Genomic DNA, 22,637 nt, shown 5'->3' with positions numbered 1-22,637 from the left:
CTGGGGACCCAGGTCTCATACGGGGAGAAGCTGGTCTGTCCGGCAGCGGGCGAACTTGAGGGCGGCTTTCCCTCAGAGGTGCTTGCAGCCGTTACCGGGACACTGAGACGCGCGACTCCGGGCGGAGAATCGGCCATAGCTCCCTGATCCGCCCTTTGATTCCCTGAGACCCCGCCCCACCCAGGCTGCGGCAGAGGCTTTTGCATGTGAATGTACCTAACTGCAGCCCAGCCAGGCAGACCCGGAACTTCCAAGAGAAGGCCCAAGGCCCCGCAGCGGCTTGCATTGCTTCACAGCTGAGCCTCTTCGTGGCTCCTGCTGTGTGGCCTCAGGCAGAGGCTGAATTAGCACCTCCTTAGATCCAGGAGCCACTGTACCCAGTGGTCAGAGTGGGACCATCCAGACTGCAACTCCTCAGATCCATAAGGGACACACTCAGGGAGCAGACTCAGTGAGCACCAAAGCCCCACTGAAGCAAGTCTTGCCCCAGAAGGGTGTCTTCAGCACAGAAGTTCTCCCACTTTAGACACAGCTGATTCTCACAACCAATTGGCCTGGAGGTCAATTCCTCCCAGTGATTCTACAACAACCAAGGCACCAAGAGAGCACCAAGAGTGTCCACCCCAGGTAACTGGGGAGGCTGAGCTACTGGGCCCTACAGGACACCTGGCGCGCAGGGCCACTCTATCAACACAGGGAAGCTGCCAAAATGCGGAGACAAAGAAACAGGTCACAAATGGCAGAAATGGAGGAAAGCAAACGATTGGATATAGAGTTCAAGGCCACGTTTATAAGGTTTTTCAAGAATTTTATGGAAACCGCCGATAAATTTAATGAATCCCTCAATAAGTATAGTGAGACCATGGAGGACATGAAAAAGGACCAACTAGAAATTAAGCATACACTGACTGAAATAAAGAATAATTTACAGAGATCCAGCAGCAGACAAGAGGATCCCAAGAATCAAGTCAAAGATTTGAAATACAAAGAAACAAAAAATACCCAACCGAAAAAGAAAAAAGAAAAGAGATTCCAAAAATATGAAGATAGTGTAAGGAACCTCTGGGACAACTTCAAGCGTACCAACATCAGAATTATAGAGGTACCAGAAGGAGAGAGAGGGCAAGATATTGAAAACCTTTTTGAAGAAATAATGACAGAAAACTTCCCATACCTGGTGAAAGAAATGAACTTACAAGTCCAGGAAGCGCAGAGAACCCCAAACAAAAGGAATCCAAAGAGGACCACACCAAGACACATCATAATTAAAATGCCAAGAGCAAAAGATAAAGAGAGAATCTTAAAAGCAGCAAGAGAAAGACAGTCAGTTACCTACAAGGGCGTACCCATACGACTGTCAGCTGATTTCTCAACAGAAACCATGCAGGCCAGAAGAGAGTGGCAAGAAATATTCAAAGTGATGAATAGCAAGAACCTGCAACCAAGATTACTTTATCCAGCAAAGCTATCATTCAGAATAGAAGGTCAGATAAAGAGCTTCACGGATAAGAAAAAGCTAAAGGAGTTCATCACCACCAAACCAGCATTATATGAAATGCTGAAAGGTATTCTTTAAGAAGAGGAAGAAGAAAAAGGAACTCTGACCATTTGCCACAGCATGGATGGAACTGGAGAGCGGATAAATACCACATGATCTCACTCATTTGTGGAATATAATGAACAACATAAGCTGATGACTGTCGGGACTTGGAGGGAAGGTAGGGGAGGGTGGGGGTAAGGGGGAAAGATCAACCAAAGGACTTATATGCAAGCATATAGGCCTAATCAATGGACATGGACAACGGGGGGGTGAGGGCATGAGCGGGGGGGGGGGGGTAGAGGGTAACGTGGGGACAAGGACACATATGTAATATCTTAATCAATAAAAAATATATTAAAAAAAAAATGAAAAGCACAGGATAAACCATTGAGAAAAAGCTTCCAGAATGGAAAGGCAGCGAAGCTTGAGCAAGCTTTTCAATGTTCCCACTAAGTATCAGGAACAACATCCTGCTGTACCTGTGGGCGGAGAGAGAAGAAATGATGTTTATAGTGAGTTGCAGCCCTGGAACCTCCAAAACTTGAAGAAGCCAGAGGGGCCTGGAGCGGTTTTGCTACTGTGTAAGCCTCTCTGTAAAACATAACAATTACTTTATATTTTGGGCATAAAAAAACAAATTTAAAAAAAACAAAAACATGGGTAATTTATGGCAACAGGATATAAACATTGGATGCAGCCCTAACGGGTTTGGCTAAAGGATAGAGCATCGGCCTGCAGACTGAAGGGTCCCAGGTTCGATTCCGGTCAAGGGCATGTACCTTGGTTGTGGGCACATACTCAGTAGGGGGCGTGCAGGAGGCAGCTGATCGATGTTTCTCTCTCATTGATGTTTCTAGCTCTCTATCCCTCTCACTTCCTCTCTGTGAAAAATCAATAAAATATATTTTTAAAAAAATAAATATTGGATGCAAATGCTCTTCAAAAGCTGTTCATTAAAGTGGGAAAGGCTGATGCTTAAATATTTCATCTGAACGGCAACCACATTTTGTTTACTTTAGCTCCAATACGGAACATTTGTAATAGTCAATAAGGAAAAGGGAAAAGGACATTGTTATTCAGTATCACACCAAAAGCATTTGAATAATAAAAAAGTTCCAGAAAAAAAATTTGTTTTATGTCAAAGAATATTTGTAAAGCAGATGGAAAGCATTTAGAAAGTAATATAAGACTTTTAAAACACTACAATGTATGGCTAAAAGTAATTGAGACTTGTCAGATGTGAAATCATAGAACTTCAAAAAACTTAATATTGATATGGGCGTGACATTGCCATTCAGACTCACAGATCTGCTCGATGCAAAACTGAAAAGACTACGCCGTTCTGCGGAAAACTACCTAAGTCAGCAAAATTTCTAATGTGATCCATGAAGCTTCCAACACCGTCACTAAAATTGTTTCTGTAATTTATTTTAAAAGTGAAATTCAAGACTTTGAAGGTAGTTTAAGGTTTGCTGTTAATCATACGAGGCTGTGACCTGTTTCAGAACAACATCTGAAATAAAATCTGAAAAAAGCAAAAAACCAAAAAATGAATTACATTCATTGAATCTAAACCGTGATCAAATGATGCTTGTGATGTCCTGGTGGTGGTTTAGAAATGTCATTTCAATGACAAATATTTGCATAAAGACTTTCTTGGACATTGCACAGATATAACTTAATTCTAAGTTTCAGGCAAAATTTGCAAAGCATTCTGATGTTTTAATTTGGTGTTATGTAAGTCTCTTTGTTAGGGTATCTTCACCTGATTAAAAAATATATAATTCAAATGAAACATCTTAAACATCTTTCTCAGAACGTTCTATGCGCCCCTATGCATTCAATGAACAGGATATCGAAGGGATATCTTTACCCCCTTGTTTATTGCAGCATTATCCACAATAGCCAAGACATAGAAACAACCGAGGCGACCATCAGGGGATGAATGGATCAAGAAAATGTGGCTTAGCCAGGACGTCTGGTAAATGTTTCCCTCCACGTCCCGCGTGGTTCAGGGTTCAGGATCTGGAAGAGGAACCGCACACAAATGAAAGAGAAAAGACAAGAGATGATTTGGGAATATTGGGGGGCCAGGCGGGTAAGTCCAACTCCAGAGGAAGGACTTCCACTGGTGCTCAGGCCGCGCCAACCTCTTATTGGTTTGGGATACACCCATAGCCCTTAGGAAGGCAATTTCCAGTAACAGGCAGACTAGCCCATCAGCAAGGATTTACATAATAACAAATGGGGAAGTTGCTTCAGCTACCATTGTCTGGACTAACAATGGGTGCACAGCCCTGACCTTTGCCAGGGCTTCAAGGATCAGCAGCCTTCTGGGTTCTATGTCTACACTTCTCTGCCAGTGAAGACAATAGGCGGTTTCCCACAAGGACGGTGTGGCTCAGTGGTTGAGCATTGACCTATATGAACCAGGAGGTCATGGTTTGATTCCTGGTCAGGGCACATGCCTGGGGTTTTGGACTCCGTCCCCAGTAGGGGGCGTGCAGGAAGCAGCCCATCAATGATTCTCTCTCATTGATGTTTCTATCTGTCTCTCACTCTCCCTTCCTCTCTGAAAAAAACATATTTTTAAGAAAGAAAAAATACGATACACACACACACACCATGGAATATCATCAGCCATGAAAAAGAAGAAAATCCTACCATTTGTAACATGGATGGACCTTGAGAGCCTTCCGCTAAGAGAGATAAGTCAGACAGAGAAGACAAGCACTGCATGGTATCATGTATACATGGAATATTTTTTTAAAAGTAAAAAAAAAAAATCAAAAATCAGAATCTCGCGAAGTCTAGTCCCTGCTCATCTCCTCGGTCTCCACACTCACATGACGGTCCCCAGCCACACAGGCCTCTTGGTCCAAGACCGGGCCTGCCTCCGGGCCTTCGCACCTGATGGCTCGTCTGCCTCTAGTGCTCTTCCCTCGGGACTTCTCTTCACCTTTCAAGACCCACCTCAACATTTTCCCTCTCCTGTAGCTCGGCCACAGCGGCCACTCGACTCTCTGTCCTCATATGACTGTGCTCTGTGGGCGGGAGCGGAGCCTTCTCCTGGTCCCGCTGCCTGCTGCCCTGTTGCTCTCCTCCCTGCCCGGGAAGTCTGCACACCCTGTCTCACGCCCTCGTTGGTTCGTTGACCACTTACAGAGCTTCCTCAGTGATGCATTGGCCCAGCTGAGGACAGGCAATCCGCCACAGCGACAGAGACAGGGCCCCTCTCCGGACCCAGACACTCCCCCGCAGAGCACTTGTCTTGATGGCGCTTGGTGAGGCACACTCGAGGACGTTCCGAAAGAGCAGTATCCCACTAGGGGTGCACCCGTCCAATGTGAGCCTCCACTCTGTCGGCGTCTCTAGTCATGGAAATGGAGGGCATGAGGAATTGCTCACACCAAACTGGGTGAATCTTAAAAGCATTGTGCTGGGCAGAGGAAAAACTGTCACTGAAGGAGGTACACAGAATAATGCCACTTATGTACACTTCAAACACGTGCAACACGATTTTGTATATTGTTCGCGGAGACATCCCATGTAGAAAGGTGAAAAACATGCATGAGAGTGATAAACACTTGATGTAGGGTGCTGATTATCTCAGAGGGAGGAAAGGGAGAGAGAAAAAAAGAGGGAGAGGGAAGGGGGAGAGGAGGAGGGAGGACGGGAGATAGAGAGAGACAAGAAAACGAGAGTAGGGAGATGTGCATGGATGTTCTACTCTTTGTTTGTTTGTTAATCCTCACCCGAGGATATTTTCCCCATTGATTTTTTAGAGAGAGGGGAAGAGACACACAGAGAAAAACATTGACGTGAGAGGGACATATTGATAGGTTGCCTCCTGCACTCCTCCCAACTGGGGCCGGGGATAGAGCCTGCAACTGAGGTACATGCCCCTGACCGGAACTGAACCTGTGACTCTTCAGTCCATAGGCCGATGCTCTAACAACTGAGCAAAACTGACTGGGGGGGATGTTTTACATTTTAAACTGGGTGAATACAAGATGCATTCCAGCTTAATTATGATCTGTGCACAACACACACACACACACACACACACACACATCATGGTCCCATCCAACTTCACGGAACTCACTAGGAGAGGACCAGATGGATGGGCAAGTAAGTCATGGATTCCACACCCATTCTCTGGCCAAGGTCACTGTGTCCCTGGAGCTCTCAGCCCGAAGGTCCGGACATACCTCTTGGGGGTCCCACCACGTCCCACCTTTGCTGGGATTGCCCAGCCCCCCCAGGCCCCCTGTCCAACCCAGTTCAGAGCTTACCTCAGTCCTGTCCTTCATCCGTACGCGAACAGCGCTGGCGCTGCTGACCACCCCGCCACCCAGGCCCTCGCCTCACTCACTGCACCCTGGCCTCTATCTCCTCTCCGACCCCTCCTCTCCTTCCCAGCACCTGGCTCTCATCTTGGTGCTCTTAGACTTCCTGCCTGTCCTTTCCCTGGTCTCTTTGGGCCCCGCTCACTCTTCCAGCTCAGCCTTCACAGTGGCTACCACCCCGGTGACATGACCTGCCTCTCCTGCACTGGCTCCCCACCCCCGCTGCTCACAGCGAACATTTCTTCCTTGCTTCTGTGCCTGTGCCACCGCGACAGGGAGGTTGACATGCTTCATTACTAACCGTCGAAGGTAAGCGTCTTAGTTCCATTCATAGGGTGAAGAGGCGAGAACAACCAATCTCACAATCTCTCTTGTTCCGAAGCTCTTACAACTCTTTGATGAAAGACCCAGATCTAGAACCTCTTAGCAGGGCTTACACACACAGGGCATTTCCCACTTTATTTTGTTTTCATTATAAAGACCAGTGAACCGAGGCCCAGAGAGGCAAACCACTTCCCTGCAGTCACCCAGCAAGCTTGCTGGCGTCTTTCCCTGCCTCCCTCTGTCCCCAGTCCCCCGTGGGAGGTGTCCCTTCTGGCTGTGGGGATGTCTGGCAGGATGTGAGCCAGCTCTTGCTGCGAGAACGTCCTGGGCCCTGGAGGAGGTCTGGGGCCCGCGCAGGAGGGAGCACATGGACCTGGCAGAGCCCAGTTGACCTTCCATCCTTGCAACTCAGGTTCAGTCCCTTGTGTCTTGTTAGGGCATCTGCTACTTGTCCACTCCACACGCTCTCCTGCTGGGCCTGCATCTTTGGGGAGGAGGTGACCGTAGCTTGTTCTGGGCACTTCACTCTACTCCTGAGCCCGAGGTACTGGGGGATCCAGGGGACCCCCATGTGGGGACTGGGCCCAGCGGAATTCCCCCAGCTCTGCTGGTCCAGCCAACCACTGGGATATGTCCATGGCTCCTCACTGCTGGAGGAATGGCCCCCTAACGTTCATTTTTTTAAAATTGAAGTGAGATTCATACGCCATCAATGAATCATTTTAAAGTAAGCAATTTAGTGGCATTTAGCACATTTAAATGATGTGCAACCATCACCTCTATCTAGTTCCAGAACATTTCATCACCCCAAAATAAAACTGTCCCCATTATCAGTCACTCCCCATTTCCCTCTTCCCCCGCCTCTGGCAGCTGCCAGTCTGCGTTCTGTCTCTGTGGATTTGCCTGTTCTGGACATTTCATGCCAATGGAGTCATTCACAGTGTGTAACCTTTTGTGTCTGACTTCTTTCACTCAATGTAGGGTTGTCAAGACTCATCCACATTGTAGCCTGTGTCAGAGCTTCATTCCTTTCCATGGTGAATATTAATTTTGTTTACTCAGTCACTCTTTGATGGACTTGGGTTGTTCCCACCATTGGGTGGCCATGAATAGTGCTGCTATGAACATGTTTCTGCTCTGGATAGGTTTCTGTTTGCGTCCCTGTTTTTAGTTCTTTTGGGTCTATCTCTCGGAGCAGAATTGCTGGGTCATGTAGCAACCCTATGTTTAGCTTTCTGAGGAACCGCTAAGCTGTTTCCCACAGTGGCTGCACCGTTTTATATTCCCACCCGCAGGGCACAAGGGTTTCAATTTCTCCACATCCTTATCAACACTTGTTATTGCTTATCTTTTCCTATTATAGCCACTCTAGTGGGTGTGAAGAGGCATCTCACCGTGTGTGTTTTTCACATTGTAAAATTGTGTTTTTAACCTCTTTACTATTTCTAAGTGGGCAGGTCAGTGGCGTTTCATACACGCATATTGCTGGGCAGCCTCACCACCACCCATCCCCAGAACACCTCTCATCCTGTAGAGCTGGAGCTCTGTCCCCATTAAACGTGAATTCCCGGTACCCCTCCCCCCGCCCTGGCAGCCTCCATTTCACTTGCTGTCTTTGTGATTTTGACTACTCTCCGTACCTGATATAAGTGGAATCACACAGTGTTTGTCCTCCGTGACTGGCTTATTTCACTCAGCATAATGTCCGCAAGCTTCGTCCATGTGGTAGCGTGTGTCAGAATTTCCTTCCTTTTTAAGGCTGAATAATATTTCATCGTGCATATACATCACGTGTTGCTTACCCATTCATAACACTTGGGTTGCTTCCATGGTTTAGCTATTGTAAATAATGCTGTTAGGAACAAATATCTCTTGGAGACCCAGCTTTCAATACTTTTGGGGATCTACCTAGAAATGAAAGGTCATTCTATTTTTTAAAAATCCTCACCCAACGACATGTTTTTATTGATTTTAGAGAGAGAGGAAGGAAGAGCGAGAGAGAGAGAAAGAAAGAGAGAGAGAGAGAGAGAGAGAGAGAGAGAGAGAGAGAGAGAGACATTAATGTGAGAGAGATACATCAATCGATTGCCTCCTGTACGCACAGGCCAGGATCGAACCATAACCTACATATGTGCCCGGGCCGGGAATCAAACCCGCAACCTTCTTGGAGTATGGGACGATGCCCCAACCAACTGAGCAGCTTGGCTGGGGCTGCTATATAGGCTCATTTTGGATGAAGGGTTGAGAAAAAAGTGGATAATATAATCAGTAAATCTACTTGTCTTGGCACATGGAAACTGCGTTACACACATCAAAATAGGCTGGAAGCTAAAGAGTCAACCTAGTAAAACAGAAAATGTTAGTAAAGCACACGTTCTTTTTATTTTTTTAAAACCTGCTTAGTGTTGAAATAATTTTAGATCCACAAAGAAGCTGCAAACACAGTACGGAGAAGTCTCATGTGTCCTTCACTCAGCCTCCCCCAATAAAAACATCTTACAATCACATAATGACATATAAGAGATATAATTATGTATTATATAACATATCCATATATAATTATATATTTTATATTTAAGTATAAAGATCATATATAATTATATATTTATAGTATAATTATCAAAACCAGCACAGTGACTTTGGTACAACACTGTTAACTGAAGACTTTTTTTGGAGTTCACCAGCTTTTCTATGGACTCAATTGCTTTGAAATGCTCTATGAAATTGTGTTACTTGTGTAGTTCACGTAGCCGGCACCACAGTCGGAAAACAGAACTGTTCCATCACCCAAAGACACTCCCTTCTGCCGCCCCTTTGTAGTCACCCCCCTTCCCTAACCTGTGGTGACCTTAATCTGGTCAACACAACCCCCATGATTTTGTCATCTCGAGAATGTCCATAAATCATATTCTATGGTATACTACCTTTTGAGATTGGCTTCTTAAACTCAGAACAAGACTCTGGAGAACCACTCAGGTTGTCTGTGTCAATAGTTCATTCCTTTTCACTGCTCAGTATTATTCCATTGTGTGGGTGGACCGCTGTTTCTTTAGACATGTTGTAGTTGAAGGAATTTAAGTTGCTTCTAGGTTTTGGCTGGGAACATGTTTCCATTTCTCCAGGGTAAATACCCAGGAGTGAGACTGCTGGTTTATACGAAGTGTAAGTTTAATTTATAAGAAACTGTCACGTCATTTTCCTGCGTGGCCACACCATTTTCCAGCCCCACCACTAACGTATGAGAGTCCTGTTCGCACTGCACCCTTGACAGCATTTGGTATTGTCAGTGTTTTGTTTTAGTCATTTTAACAGGTGTGTCATGATATCGCATCATGGCTTTCATTTGCATTTCCCTAATGGCTAATGATGTCGAACATCTTTTCATTTACTTCTTAGTCACCGGTATATACTTTTTGGCGAGGTGTTCAAATGTTCAAGTCTTTTGTCCATTCTCTAATTATTATTACTTGAAAAGTTTTTGGAAGATGAAAATGAACCTGAACGTAAGCTCTTCAGTTTTCTCCCTACACAAAGTGCCACTATATGGCATGATTCCATATGATTCTATATGTGCGTGTGCATGTGCATGTGTGCATGTGTGCATGTGTAAGCACCTTTCTCACTGCAGTCTGTGAATGGCGCCCTCTTGAGGTTAGTGCAGTGCACAACCTGCTCCATGTTTCCTAGCAACCAGTCTGATTCTCATTGGAACAACTTGCCTGCCCTCCCTGCCCTGCTTCCACAACAGCTGCTGCTGCTGTTCTCTTGCCGTGGATGTAGCCCAACCTCACCTGCTTGGCATCAGGGTTATTTAAAACACTAGTAGCCCGGTGCACGAAATTCGTGCACTGGGGTGGGGGTGGGGTGGAGAAAGGGCCCCTAGGTCTGGCCTTCACCCTCTCCAATCTGAGACCCCTCAGGAAATGTCCAACTACCTGTTTGTGCCCACACTTTTAACAGATAACAGCTCCATTGTTGTTTCTTTCTTATGCTTAAAACCATTGGAATTAGTAGGTGTTCAAAGTGTGTATACATTTTGGGGGACACCCTGTATATCTCTAGTCAGTGGTGAAAGAAACCAACAGCAGATTTGGAACCCCCAGACAGGGAACCTCGCTCACTCCCCACATGTCTCCCCACTTCACTTTCCACCTTCGTGGGCAGCAGAAGAATCAATGTTTCCTCTCATTAATTCAGAAAAGCACGTCCTATCACCCGCTGCCTGGCAGGAGTGTGCTAGGCCCCAAGCAAGCGAGGCTCAGTCAGGGCAGCCTTCGCTCATGGGTGCTGGCACCCAAAGTGCACATTCCTTCTCTACAGTCGCCCCGACTATCCCATTGTTTCACTGAGAGGACGGAATTCCTCTCCGCCTCTGGGTTCTTGATCTTGAACACTGACCAAAGGCACCTCAGCTAGGGCCGCTCGCGCCCACCAGGTGTGTCTGTCTGCACCTGCTCCTGCCTCAGCACCTGCATTAACCCCCCAGAGGTGATCTCGTAGCTGCACTGGCCTCCGTGGAAACAGGACATCACCACTCCGCCCTCTCACTGTCATCTTTCAGGCGCCCACTCTCAGCACTCAGAACACCCAGACACTCTCCAAAGGATGTGAGCGCATCAGAGGGGATGTGTGCACATCCTGCGGGGGTGTTAGGCATGCCGGGTTGATGGAGTGTGGTGGAGAGGCGGGGGGAACTTGTGCACGCCTTGGTTTGCAACTGTTGCAGGTGTGGGAGGGTGACAGTGTCCTGGGGGATGTTTGCATGCCAGGGGGGATGTGCACACTGGAGGCCTCTGGCTTTGCAGATCCGCAAACCCCCGTGGTGCGGCCAGGAGGACGTCAGTCTGGCCTGCCACGGTGGCTGTCCCTGTGATCCTGCACCTTCTGGGCCAGGAGGCGGATCTTGCGCAGCCACTCCTGGGCGCTGATGGCCTGCAGGCGCTACTTCAGCTCAGCCTGCAGGCTCCGCTTGGCGCGCTCACAGCTGTCACCACCGCCATGTGGGGAGTACAGGCCGCCCTCCGCCGGCCTGCCTCCCCTGTCCAGAGGCTCTCTGCACTGCTCACCTGCCCAGAGTGACTGGGGCTGGGCGGAAGCCAGGCGTCCTGCCCTGCCCAACCCCGGCCGATCCGCCGCTGTGTGAGCTGCCCCCCCGCCAGGAAGGGTCACGAATCTGGGTCCCAGACCGCGGACAGCCTCAAGCACTGCCCCCTGCCCAGCAGGGTCACAGATCCGGGTCCTGGACCGCGGACAGCCTTTCCCGTTGCCGCCTGCCTTCAGTATGCAGATTAGCCACCATCTTGTTGCTTCAGGGTGGAGGTCCCCACTGCGGTGCCTGGCCAGTCTGGGTGAGGGGATGATGGCTGTTTTCAGGTTGGAGGGCAACTGAGGCTCCCAACCTCTCCTTTTTTTCTTTTTTTTAATTCTGGGATTTATTTACCTTCTATGGCTGTCACTGGAGCTGAGAGCCAGTTTTAGCTCTGAGGCTTGGCTCCAGCTATGAGACCTCTGCTGCTGAAAGCAGGGATCTGGGTTTGTTTGGGTTCTATAATTGTAACACTGTTGCGATCCTGCTGACTGAAGCCCGGCTGGCTGAAAGCAGGTTTCTGGGGAATGTTTACCTTCTATATTTGCAACAATGTTTCTTAGAGTTGCAGCTCAGAGGCTGGCAGCAGCAGCCGGGGAACCTTGGCTTCCTCCATCACTGGAGCAAGCAAGCCTCCTGTTCGCTTCAGGCGCCTGGCTGCCGGCCGCCATCTTGGTTGGCAGTTAATTTGCATATCGCCCTGATTAGCCAATGGGAAGCGTTTGGGGCCACGGTCAATTTGCATCTTTCTCTTTTATTAGATAGGATGGCTTCAGCTGACCTTGCCAGTCCCCTGTGTAGTAGTTCCCACATTCTCTCTGTCCTAAAACTATGCTTTCTCAAGCCTCAAGACCTTCGTGTATGCAGTCCCTCCACTAGGAATGCTCCCAGCCCTCCAGACCAGTGGTTCTCAACCTGTGGGTCACGACCCCTTTGGCGATCGAATGACCCTTTCACAGGGGTCGCCTATGACCATCCTGCATATCAGATATTTACATTATGATTCATAACAGTAGCAACATTACAGTTATGAAATAGCAACGAATATAATTTTATGGTTGGGTCACAACATGAGGAACTGTATTTAAAGGGCCTGAAGGTTGAGAACCACTGTTCCAGACTAACGATTCCTCATACCCTGTTCTCCAGGTCAAGTGCTAGACTCTTCTTTCCTCAGAAACATTTTCCCTCTTCTGCTCACCAGCCCTGGGACCCGTGTTTTGGCCCATCCCTAAGCATTTGCGCTGGGAGTGTCTGTGTCCAGCTCTGTGGTCCCACCACGAATGGAACTTCCAAGGGCAGAGCCTTGATGGAGCTTTCTCTACTTTCCTAACACTGCTCAGCCTGGGGCTGGGCACAGAGGATGGCAGGAGGACAGGCATTGTTGTTGAAACAATAAGCATGAGTTTCAAAGAAGACCATGTGAGCCGGTATTCACATTTTTGTAATGGCAGCATATGAATTTTTAATTAGGTGGAAAGACTATAAGAACAGGTCCACATGCTCATTTGTCTGTTCATTCATTCATTCATTCATTCATTCAATTTTTATTGAATGACTACCATGTGCCAAGCCCTGGTCCAGGTGAAGAAAGCATTCGCCCCTCACCCAGCTCACAGTTGAGTGGAGAAGAAAGACAGAAATCCAGATTTGCACAAATCATAAATTTGTGGTTATAATGTGACATGGGCTATGAAGCATATGATGCTAAGAGAGAGGGTAATAGAGGCCCAACTTGTGGTCAGAGAAAGCTGAAGAGGCGACTCTGAGATGAGACATGGAAAATGAATGGGATTTTAGTTGGCCAAAGTGGGAAGGGACATGATTCAGGCCAAAGAAACAGTATTTGCGAAGGCAGGAGGCTAGGTGGGGCATCCCTGGGCACCTGCACTCTTAGGCATCCTGCCCTGCCTCATAGCAAACATACTAAAAATCACCCACATTTTAAATATATATTTTATTGATTTTTTACAGAGAGGAAGGGAGAGGGATAAAGAGTTAGAAACATCGATCAGCTGCCTCCTGCACACTCCTGGGGATGTGCCCGCAACCAAGGTACATGCCCTTGACCGAAATCGAACCTGGGACCATTGAGTCTGCAGGCTGATGCTCTATCCACTGAGCCAAACCAGTCAGGGCAAAAAAAATCATCCACATTTTACCTATTCCTTCCTCTGCATATAAAACATCGAAAGAATGGTTATACCTTTTCTTTTGAAATTATTTAGGTGCCATGAAAAACTCATTTACTCACTGTACATTTACAGGATTATTGCAAATGAAGAACACCTAATCCACAGATAACTTTTCAACGTAATGACGTTTCGGGTAAATGTGAAAGTCAACAGTTGACATCGTGTTGGCTGAAGAAGAGATTTCATTGAAACATTTGATTTTGACTTATCAGTCTTGTTTTTATGTTTTCAAATATCAGACTGTGGTTTTAAATTTTGTCGAACAATTTCAGAGACTATTTACTGGAAAACCTACTGGTGTGGTGATTTACCAGCGCCTCACAGCGTCCTAACGGGGAAACTCACCCTGTGAGGATGCGATCAAACGCAACTCGGGGCAGCAGAACAATCAACGTAAGCCACGGATGGCCTCCCAACTCCTCCTCTTCTGTCATAGTTGTCCCATCTCCCTGAAACTCAAATTCCAATGAGAAGGAGTGTCCTCCCTCAACACAGCATCCCTTTCCCACACTTCTCTGACTTTGCACCCAAAGTTCCCTCTCCATTCTTTTATTTATTTTGCCATTACTCCTATTCTTTAGAGGAAGACTTTGAGGCACAGGGAGGTCAAATTGCTCAGATATTTTTTTGTTCCAAAGCCCACTCTATTAATCATTACAATACTGGAGCCAGCATAGCTTACATATATGAAGACTTTCTGGTCCCATGTATACAAAACGAAGACTAGTCAGGGCTCCGAGAGGCAAAGTCACCTGCCCAAGGTCACACACAGGTTTGGTTGATTCCAGAACGCCTGCTCCTTCTTTCTGCTTCCACCTGTTACCTCTCCCCCTGCTTATCTGGCTGGCACACTAAGTCTAGGGTGGCCCATATAATTCTGTTTTCTGGTTCTGGAGATATCTTTTGAATGGTGAGCTGGTGGCATGGAGAATGGAGTCTGGGGTTTGGAGTGATAGGAAGGTAGGCCTGCAGTCTCTCAGAAATGAGCTTTAGTGCTCATATCCCAATCCCTGTGCCCTGGGTGAGCCCTGAGTGCCTTGTTAGAGATCCAGATGCCAAATAAGTGTGTGCCCTCGATGGAACCACTGCCAGATGTGGCCTCGTGAGGAAAGCAAGCAACACTCATCCGTTCTTTCTTTTTCCTTTTCCTCCATTTCTGCTGTCCCCGGGGTGGTGAGAGACCCTGATCTCTGAGGCACTTATCCGGGGGAGAATTTCTCCCAAGAGCCCTAGAAATAGCAGAAATCCCCGCGGGGGAATAGGCCTCCTGGAGAAATTTGGGACCAACCTACTTGATTTTGAAACACTGGCGCCCCCTAGTGATTGCTTTGGAGCTTTGGAGTGCACAGCACGGAAGAGTCAGAGATTAGCGTAATGGAATTGAGGAATAAATTAATCTACAGCATTTATATTATTTCTTCTTGATGAATTTAGCTTTTTATCATTGTGAAATGTTCTTCTTTATCTCTAATAATTACCCTTACTTTCGAGTGTGCTTTGTGTGGTGTTAATACACAGTAGTCCCCTTTATCCGCCGTTTCCTTTTCTGTGGTTTTAGTTACCTTCGGTTAACCACGGTCAGAACAATAGTAAATGGAAAATTCCAGAAATAAACAACTCATGAATTTAAAATTATGCGCCATTCAGAGTAGCTTGGGTGATGAAATCTTGCACCGCCTGGCTCCACCCCTCTCAGGACGTGAATCATCCCTCTGTCCAGTCTATCTACGCTGTATACACTACACCCTTTTAAGATGATTATTTCATGATTTTCTTTTCATACTTTTACAAAAAGTTCACAGTCAAGGAAACTTGAATGTCCATGAAGCCTATAAAAAGATGTGTGTCCTCACTAGAAATCAGGGATATATTAAAAGTAATACAATGAAGAAATATAATTTTCTTCCAGGACACTGGCAAAAATGTGAAATTTTATCATTCAAAATGTTGATGACATATTTGGGGAAGCGAAAACTCTCATCCTGGGTGGCGATTTTTGCTGTGACTATCTATGTATATAAAAGCCTAGTCAACTGTTACGACTGAACGACCGGAATGACCAGTCAACTCGTCGCTATGACACACATTGACCACCAGGAAGCAGATGCTCAACTCAGGAGCTGCACCCTGGTGGTCAGTGCGTTCCCACAGCCAACCTCCCGAGGTCCCTCCCCCTGTCTGGTCCCTCCCCCCGGCCAGCAGGTCCTGATCCGCCCCAGTCAGGACTGGCCAACCTCCCTCGGTCCCTCCCCCCAATCCCTTCCCCTGGCTGGCAGGCCCTGATCGGGCCAACCCTGATTGGCCTGGCCCCAATCAGGATTGGGTGAGACGGCCGCAATTGGCCCTAATCACCGGCTAGGCCTAGGGACCCCACCTGTGCATGAATTTGTGCACCGGGCCACCTGTGCATGAATTTGTGCACTGGGCCTCTAGTCCATTAAAATAAAATAAAAATGTGTGCACTTTGTGATGAAGCAGTCCATCATTTAGAGATTTCAATTGTGCATGAGAAAGAAGAAGAAGAGCCAGAACCGGTTTGGCTCAGTGGATAGAGCGTCGGCCTGCGGACTGAAGGGTCCCGGGTTCAATTCCGGTCAAGGGCATGTACCTGGGTTGCGGGCACATCCCCAATGGGAGATGTGCAGGAGGCAGCTGATCGATGTTTCTCTCTCATCGATGTTTCTAACTCTCTATCTCTCTCCCTTCCTCTCTGTGAAAAATCAATAAAATATATTTAAAAAAAAAAAAAAAAAAAAGAAGAAGAAGAGAGGGGAAGAGTTGAGAGACCCAGTATTTCTGACAAGGTCAGTGATGTCGATGAAGGATGAGGAAGAGCCACAACCAGGCTCTTCATTTTCCTCACTGAACATGGCGTAAAGCCTTCACTCTTTCTGCAATGTCCATGAAATGTCTAAGAAGTAAAACCAATCAGCCCTTACTCTTGTCCACCACGTTCCCTTCACTGCATCCAACACAATGGAATATTTCTAAAAAGTATTTTAAGTTTGGGGAGGAATATACACATCTCCAGTTTATTTTTTAATTTAAAGTCTATTTCTTATAACTTCAGGGAAGTTATGCTGGACTTGGCAAAAACAGGGGGAGAAACCCACAGGAAGGGCGATGGAGGTCCTTCTGGCTTAATCTTGCTGGTTTGGAAAACTGCATAAAACACCCCCTCCCCACCCCACTCACTTGCTCAATCCTTAGAGCAGCAAGACCATGATGAGGGCTTCCAGTTTTCCCTTGACCGTCACCTATCCACCTATGGCCTCAGAGTGACCCGCCCAACTGGAGGCACGAGAATTCTCGCCACAACGATGTATCGCCTCGCCTTGATTTATTTTACTTCCTGTAAGTCTTCAAGAGTCACAGCTGGAAGCATTGTGAAACATGGACTTGAATCCCAGCTCCCCAATTTCCTAACTGGGGGATCTTGGACATGTTTCCTAAACTCCCAGTGTCTCAGCTTCTCTATTTGTAAATAAGACAATAATAGTATGTACACAGAGTGTTGCTGGAGTATATGCTATAATAGCAGAAAACCCTGGTGGCTTTACAAGTAAAAGCTCATTTATCACCCACATAAATTCTAATATAGGCCATCTCTGATATAGTACAGTATTGTAATTATTTTTTACTGTAGTAAAGTTACAATATTCTTTTAAAAATTTTAAATACATTTTTATTGATTTCAGAGAAGAAGGGAGAGAGAGAGAAATAGAAACATCAATGATGAGAGAGAATCATCGATTGGCTGCCTCCTGCACACCCCCTCCTGGGGATGGAGCCTGCAACCCAGGCAAGTGTCCTGACCAGGATTCAAACTGGGAACTCCTAGATCATAGGTCGATGCTCAACCACTGAGCCACGCCAGCTGGGCAATGTTTTTAAAAATTTTAATCACATTTATTGGGGTGACATTGGCTAATAAAATTATATAGGTTTCAAGTGTATAATTCTATAATACATCATCTGGAGATTGTATTGTGTGTTCATTGCCCAAAGTCAAGTCTCCTCCCAACATCATTTATCCTGCCTTTACCCTCTTATACCTCCTCCACCCCTTTCCCTCTGGTAATCACTATACTGTTGTCTGTGTCTAGGAGATGGGTGGGTTTTTTTTTGGCTTAATTCCTTCACCTTTTCCACCCATCCCCCCAACCTCACTCCCCTTCGACAGTTGTCAGTTGTTCTCTGTATCTATGAGTCTGCTTCTATTTCCTTTGCTTGTTTATTTTGTTCATTAGAGTCCACATTAAGGGGAATCATGTGGTATTTGTCTTAAGTTATGATATTACGCTGTAGGATAGTATACTACAGGTAGCATTCCTGATGCCTATATTGTCTGGTACCAGCCAACTTTGAAAATAAGGCTTGAGCTTGCGTGTGGGCTTGGTGGCACAGTTCAAATGTTTAAAAGGCCCCACTCAACAACTCAATTCTTCAACACACACACCACCCCACTCATAATTGGCACCTGCCATTCAAAATGTTTAGGCCCTGGCTGGTTTGTCTCTGGATAGAGCATTGGCCTGCAGACTGAAGGATCTTGGGTTTGATTTTGGTCAAGGGCATGTACCTAGGTTGCAGTCTCCATCTCCAGTTGGGGCGCATGCAGGAGGCAACCAATCGATGTGTCTCACTCGAATCAATGTTTTCCTCTCTCTGTCTCTCCCCCTCCCTTCCTCTTTCTCTAAAACTCAAGGAGAAATATCCTCAGGTGAGGATTAACAAAAACAAAACGCTGAGGATGACATGCCAACTCGGCCTTTGTATGCATAGAAATGGCTCTTAACCCAATGATACATTAGATAAACATCTCTGCAAAGAGATGTCCAGGAATATACCATTCCCAGGAAATCCTTAATTGAATAATCTTAATTCTCATTCCCCTTGGTGGAATAAGAAGTTTAAAAATGGCAACATCCAATCTTACATTGCCCTGACGTTCATTCAAGAGTGAGCTTCACCATCTTACATCTCTGCTCTATAATAACTGAGACGGCAAAAGTAACGTATGCTTGCCCTGGCCAGTGTGGATCAGTTAGTTGGGCATCGTCCTATGCACTGAAAGGTTGATGGTTTGATTTCCAGTCAGGACACATGCCCTGGTTGCAGACTCGATCTCCAGTAGCAGGTGTGCAGGAGGCAACCAATCGATGTTCACTCTCACATCGATGTTTCTCTCTCTTTCTTCCTCTGTCTCTAAAAACCAATAAAAATACTTTTAGAAGAAGTAACATGTGCTTGGGTTTCCCAACCAGGGTCCTCTTGGGGACAGTCTTCCAGTTCTGTAAAACCTAAACATGACTCAGACAAAGACACTGCTAAGAACCAACACAGGGAGGCCTGTCCCAGCATCCCTGTCAGAGCACCAGCACCCGAATCCCCATTCTTGCTTGGATTTTAAGGGTTGGATCTTACACCCTTCACTCACTGTGCAGAATAGCATAAGAATGGGTGTAAGGCAGGAAGCTAATAGGTGGCCAAAATATCCCCGAGCTGGGGTCCATATCTGATGCTGGGCTGTCATGCTTATAGTAAATAGCTCCTTCTGTTTAAAACTAAATAACCCAACTCCTCCTCTTGTCTAAGTGACTGAGATCATTGTGTTTGTTTTCTACAAATCCACAAGACAAAAAAGGGAGTCTGGGAGGAGGAAGGGAGCTGGCCACAGGAAGCCTTGCACCACATGGACTGCAAATGAAAAAAAAGATCTTAGATGTAAAAGAGGGTCCCATGCCCTGACCAGTTTGGCTCAGTGGATAGAGCGTCAGCCTGCGGAGAGAAAGGTCCCAGGTTTGATTCTGGTCGGGGGCATGTACCTTGGTTGTGGGCACATCCCCAGTAGGAGGTGTGCAGAAGGCAGCTGATCGATGTTTCTCTCTCATCGATGTTTCTAACTCTCTCTTCCTCTCTGTAAAAAATCAATAAAATATATTAAAAGAGGGTCCCTTGGACAATTCAGCACCCCCTCCGAGGTCTTCTGTTTGATCTGAAGCCAGTTCTGCCAAGGACCTTGACCAAAGCCACTCGAACTTCTTGGTTCCTCAGGCTGTAGATGAGGGGGTTGAGTGTGGGGGTGACGAGGCTGTAGAAGAGAGAGACCACGTTGTCCTGCTGTGGGCTGTGGTACGTTCCTGGCACCATGTACATAAACACAGCTGCCCCGTAAAAAAGCCCCACCACTATGATGTGCGAGGAACAGGTGGCGAAGGCCTTGTGTCTGGCCTCAGCTGAGCGCATGCGGAGAACAGCCCCCAACACGTGACTATAAGAGGTGACAATCAGGGACAGGGGCAGCAGCAAGATCAGCACCCCCGAGATGGACAGCACCAACTCATACACAGAGGTGTCCGCGCAAGAGAGCTTCAGCAGAGCGGGCAGCTCACAGAAGAAGTGGTCCACAGCGCGTGAGGCACAGTAAGGGAAATGCAGGGTGATGGAGGTCTGGATGGAGGCCACCAGCACACCTGACGACCAGGAGGTGCCCACCATGAGCAGGCAGACCTGACGTCTCATGAGCATAGGATAATGCAGGGGGTGGCACACGGCAACATAGCGGTCATAAGACATAAGGGATAGCAGAACACCCTCAGAGACACCCAGCAGCATCAGGAAGAACATCTGAGCTGCACAACCTCCAAAGGAGATGGAACCTTCTCCCTGGCGGAAGTCAGCTGCCATCTTGGGGATGGTGACCAGTGGAAAGCCAACATCCAACAGGGAGAGTTGGCTGAGCAGAAAGTACATGGGTGTGTGGAGCCTGGAGTTGGTGTGGATCAGGAAGATGAGGACGGCATTGCCCAGAAGGCCGAGGGTGAACATGGTGGCCACAAGGGAGAACAGGACCAGATGCGGCTCTGAGTGGCTGAAGAGCCCCAGGAGAGTGAAGTCCGAGGTCACTGATTGATTCGATCCCCCCATCCCCTGGGAGGAATCATTCATCTGCAGAAAGAACTGGATATTTGGCAAGAAGTCTCAGTGGGGGTAGTTCCACCTTCCAAACCAGCTGTAATTGTTTGATAGTGGCTGCTGGAGTCTCTTGAGAAGGATGGTGAGTACATGCAGTGTCAGTAAGAAAAGAAAATACTACTATTGATTAATTATGTCTGATATAATCAGGAGATTGAGAATAGTAAAATGATTCCCTGCTCTTGCTGTTTCTTTGTAAAAGTCTTGCCTTCACCCTCCAGGCAAGTTCTGTTCACTAATCCTTGTAGTTAAACTGTCTGTTCTCAAGCGAGAGAATACAAATCAGCCCCACTGGAATACACTCCATTCCAGATACCCCGGGGACAAAGCAGAGGTAGGATTCTGTAGAATATGAAGTAGGGAGATCTTGTCCAAATGACAGGGGTTGATGAGGATGGATTGAAAATGAAGTCAAAACTATAAGGAAATTCTCATTTCCAAATTCATTGGGAGGGCCAATGTCTGGAAGGACTCATCGGTGAGATGACATTTAGAATATGCACCTAAATTCAGGCATCTGCACTGTAAAGGGACATATGAGTGACAGAGGTTGGCACCAAATGGTCTGGAGTGGTGAGTGAAAAGTTGTCTGGAATATCAGACATCATTTTGAGGCTAAATTTCATAGGGTAGGAGTGGAGAATATTGGGCTCCGTGTCTTAAGGACCCAACAAAAATCTGCTGAATGAATGCAGTAAACAAGGAAGATGAAGGATCAGGAGGGCCTGCCCCCCACCCCTTTGTCCTTACCTTCGATGTCACTTTGCAAGGAAATGCAGGTCATCCTGGCATATTATTCAGACCCATCACCTCCAACGCTGAGAAATTCTGGGCTGAAGTGGCCTCTGTTGCCATCATCAACGGGAAAGAACAGAGATGTGTATAGAGAAGTATAGTGGAGCCAGCATTTTAAAACCAGGAGGGTTCAACCTTGCATAGATCCTTGCAGAGGTCTGCTTTACCAGATGTCCAAAGGCCGTGAGCTGCTTAGAGACCAAGAAGGATCAGTATCAGGTGGGTGTCTACTCAAGACCCTCTGGTGCCCAAATCATTGATTATACTCACCTTAGATAGCGTTCATCTTTTCTGATTTGATTCCTTCTAATCATGAAACTCGGTCAAGGTTTTTTCCCTTGCCTAACTGCTGACTGTCCCCTTCTCTCCCACTCTCCCTCTGTTTTGCCCATGTCAACGCCACACTAAAGCTGGCACTTAAGCCCTTCTCAAATTACTGCCTATTCTAATTTTCCTTCACACAAAGGCCCTTTATTATCCTGTCCCCAACTATTTGTTCATTTATTCATTCAATGAAAATGAATTCGGCTCCTCCTAAGTGCCAATCACAGAAGGAGTCATGAACTACACAGTGGTGAAAAAGATGGACAAGTCCCTGCTCTCATGAGAGACATAAGAGACAAAGAAACAAGTAATCCATGTACTTTTAAATAAAAATAAATATAAAAATATAAGCAGAGTGATCCTTTAGTAACTTACTAGAGAAAACATCTTTGGACAATGTGGTTGAGAGCAACTGCTCTGGACAGGAGAGAGCTGCCCTCAAAATCTGTTATAAGAAGGAGAGGGAAGACCCAACTATCTGTTTCTACCTGTGGGTGGAAACCAGACAGGCCTATTAGGGACCTGACTAACAGGAAATTCCCCTAAATTGAATGGAGGGCTTCATGAGGTGGTGTCTGTCTTATTCAAAACGTGATGAATGAATTGGAGATACAAAGACCTCTTAGCACTGCCCTCAGAGAACTTAGAGTCTGACAGGAGGCGCAAGCAAGTAAGCAAATCACATTAGGACAGTATGAAAAAGAATGCAACAAAGACATATATATTGTGCTGGAGGTTCCCAGGGGCCTATGCCCTACTCTGCTGGTAGGGTGTCTGAAAATGCTTTGCAGAAGGGCAGACCTTTGCACTGATTTTTGAAAGTTGGGCAGGGTTATTTTGTAAGGAGATAGAGGAAGGTAGATCATTTCAAGGAGAAGGAATGAGGTGTGGGTGGGTTGCGTGTCATATAATTAAGAGAATACACTGTGCTTAGATCAAGATTTGAACACCACCTCAGCTTCCTCATACCTTTGTGACTTTGTGACCTTGGGCAAGTTATTTTCTAGTAACCTTTCTGGAACTCAGTTTCCCCATCTGTGTATGGG

The 22,637-nt window shown here is 46.6% G+C and overlaps 1 protein-coding gene across 1 annotated transcript; it reads right to left on the bottom strand.

Moving 5' to 3' along the window:
• Nucleotides 1–19,461: 19,461 nt before the first annotated feature.
• LOC118652561 (olfactory receptor 2Z1-like) lies at nucleotides 19,462–20,424 on the bottom strand. Its single transcript, XM_036302456.1, has one exon. It carries the CDS (start codon nucleotides 20,422–20,424, stop codon nucleotides 19,462–19,464), a length of 963 nt encoding a protein of 320 aa, XP_036158349.1.
• Between the last annotated feature and the right edge of the window lie 2,213 nt (nucleotides 20,425–22,637).

The sequence above is a fragment of the Myotis myotis genome, unplaced genomic scaffold (assembly GCF_014108235.1).
Source record: "Myotis myotis isolate mMyoMyo1 unplaced genomic scaffold, mMyoMyo1.p scaffold_m19_p_32, whole genome shotgun sequence".
NCBI lineage: Eukaryota > Metazoa > Chordata > Mammalia > Chiroptera > Vespertilionidae > Myotis > Myotis myotis.
This window is presented reverse-complemented; position numbering and strand designations above follow the sequence as displayed.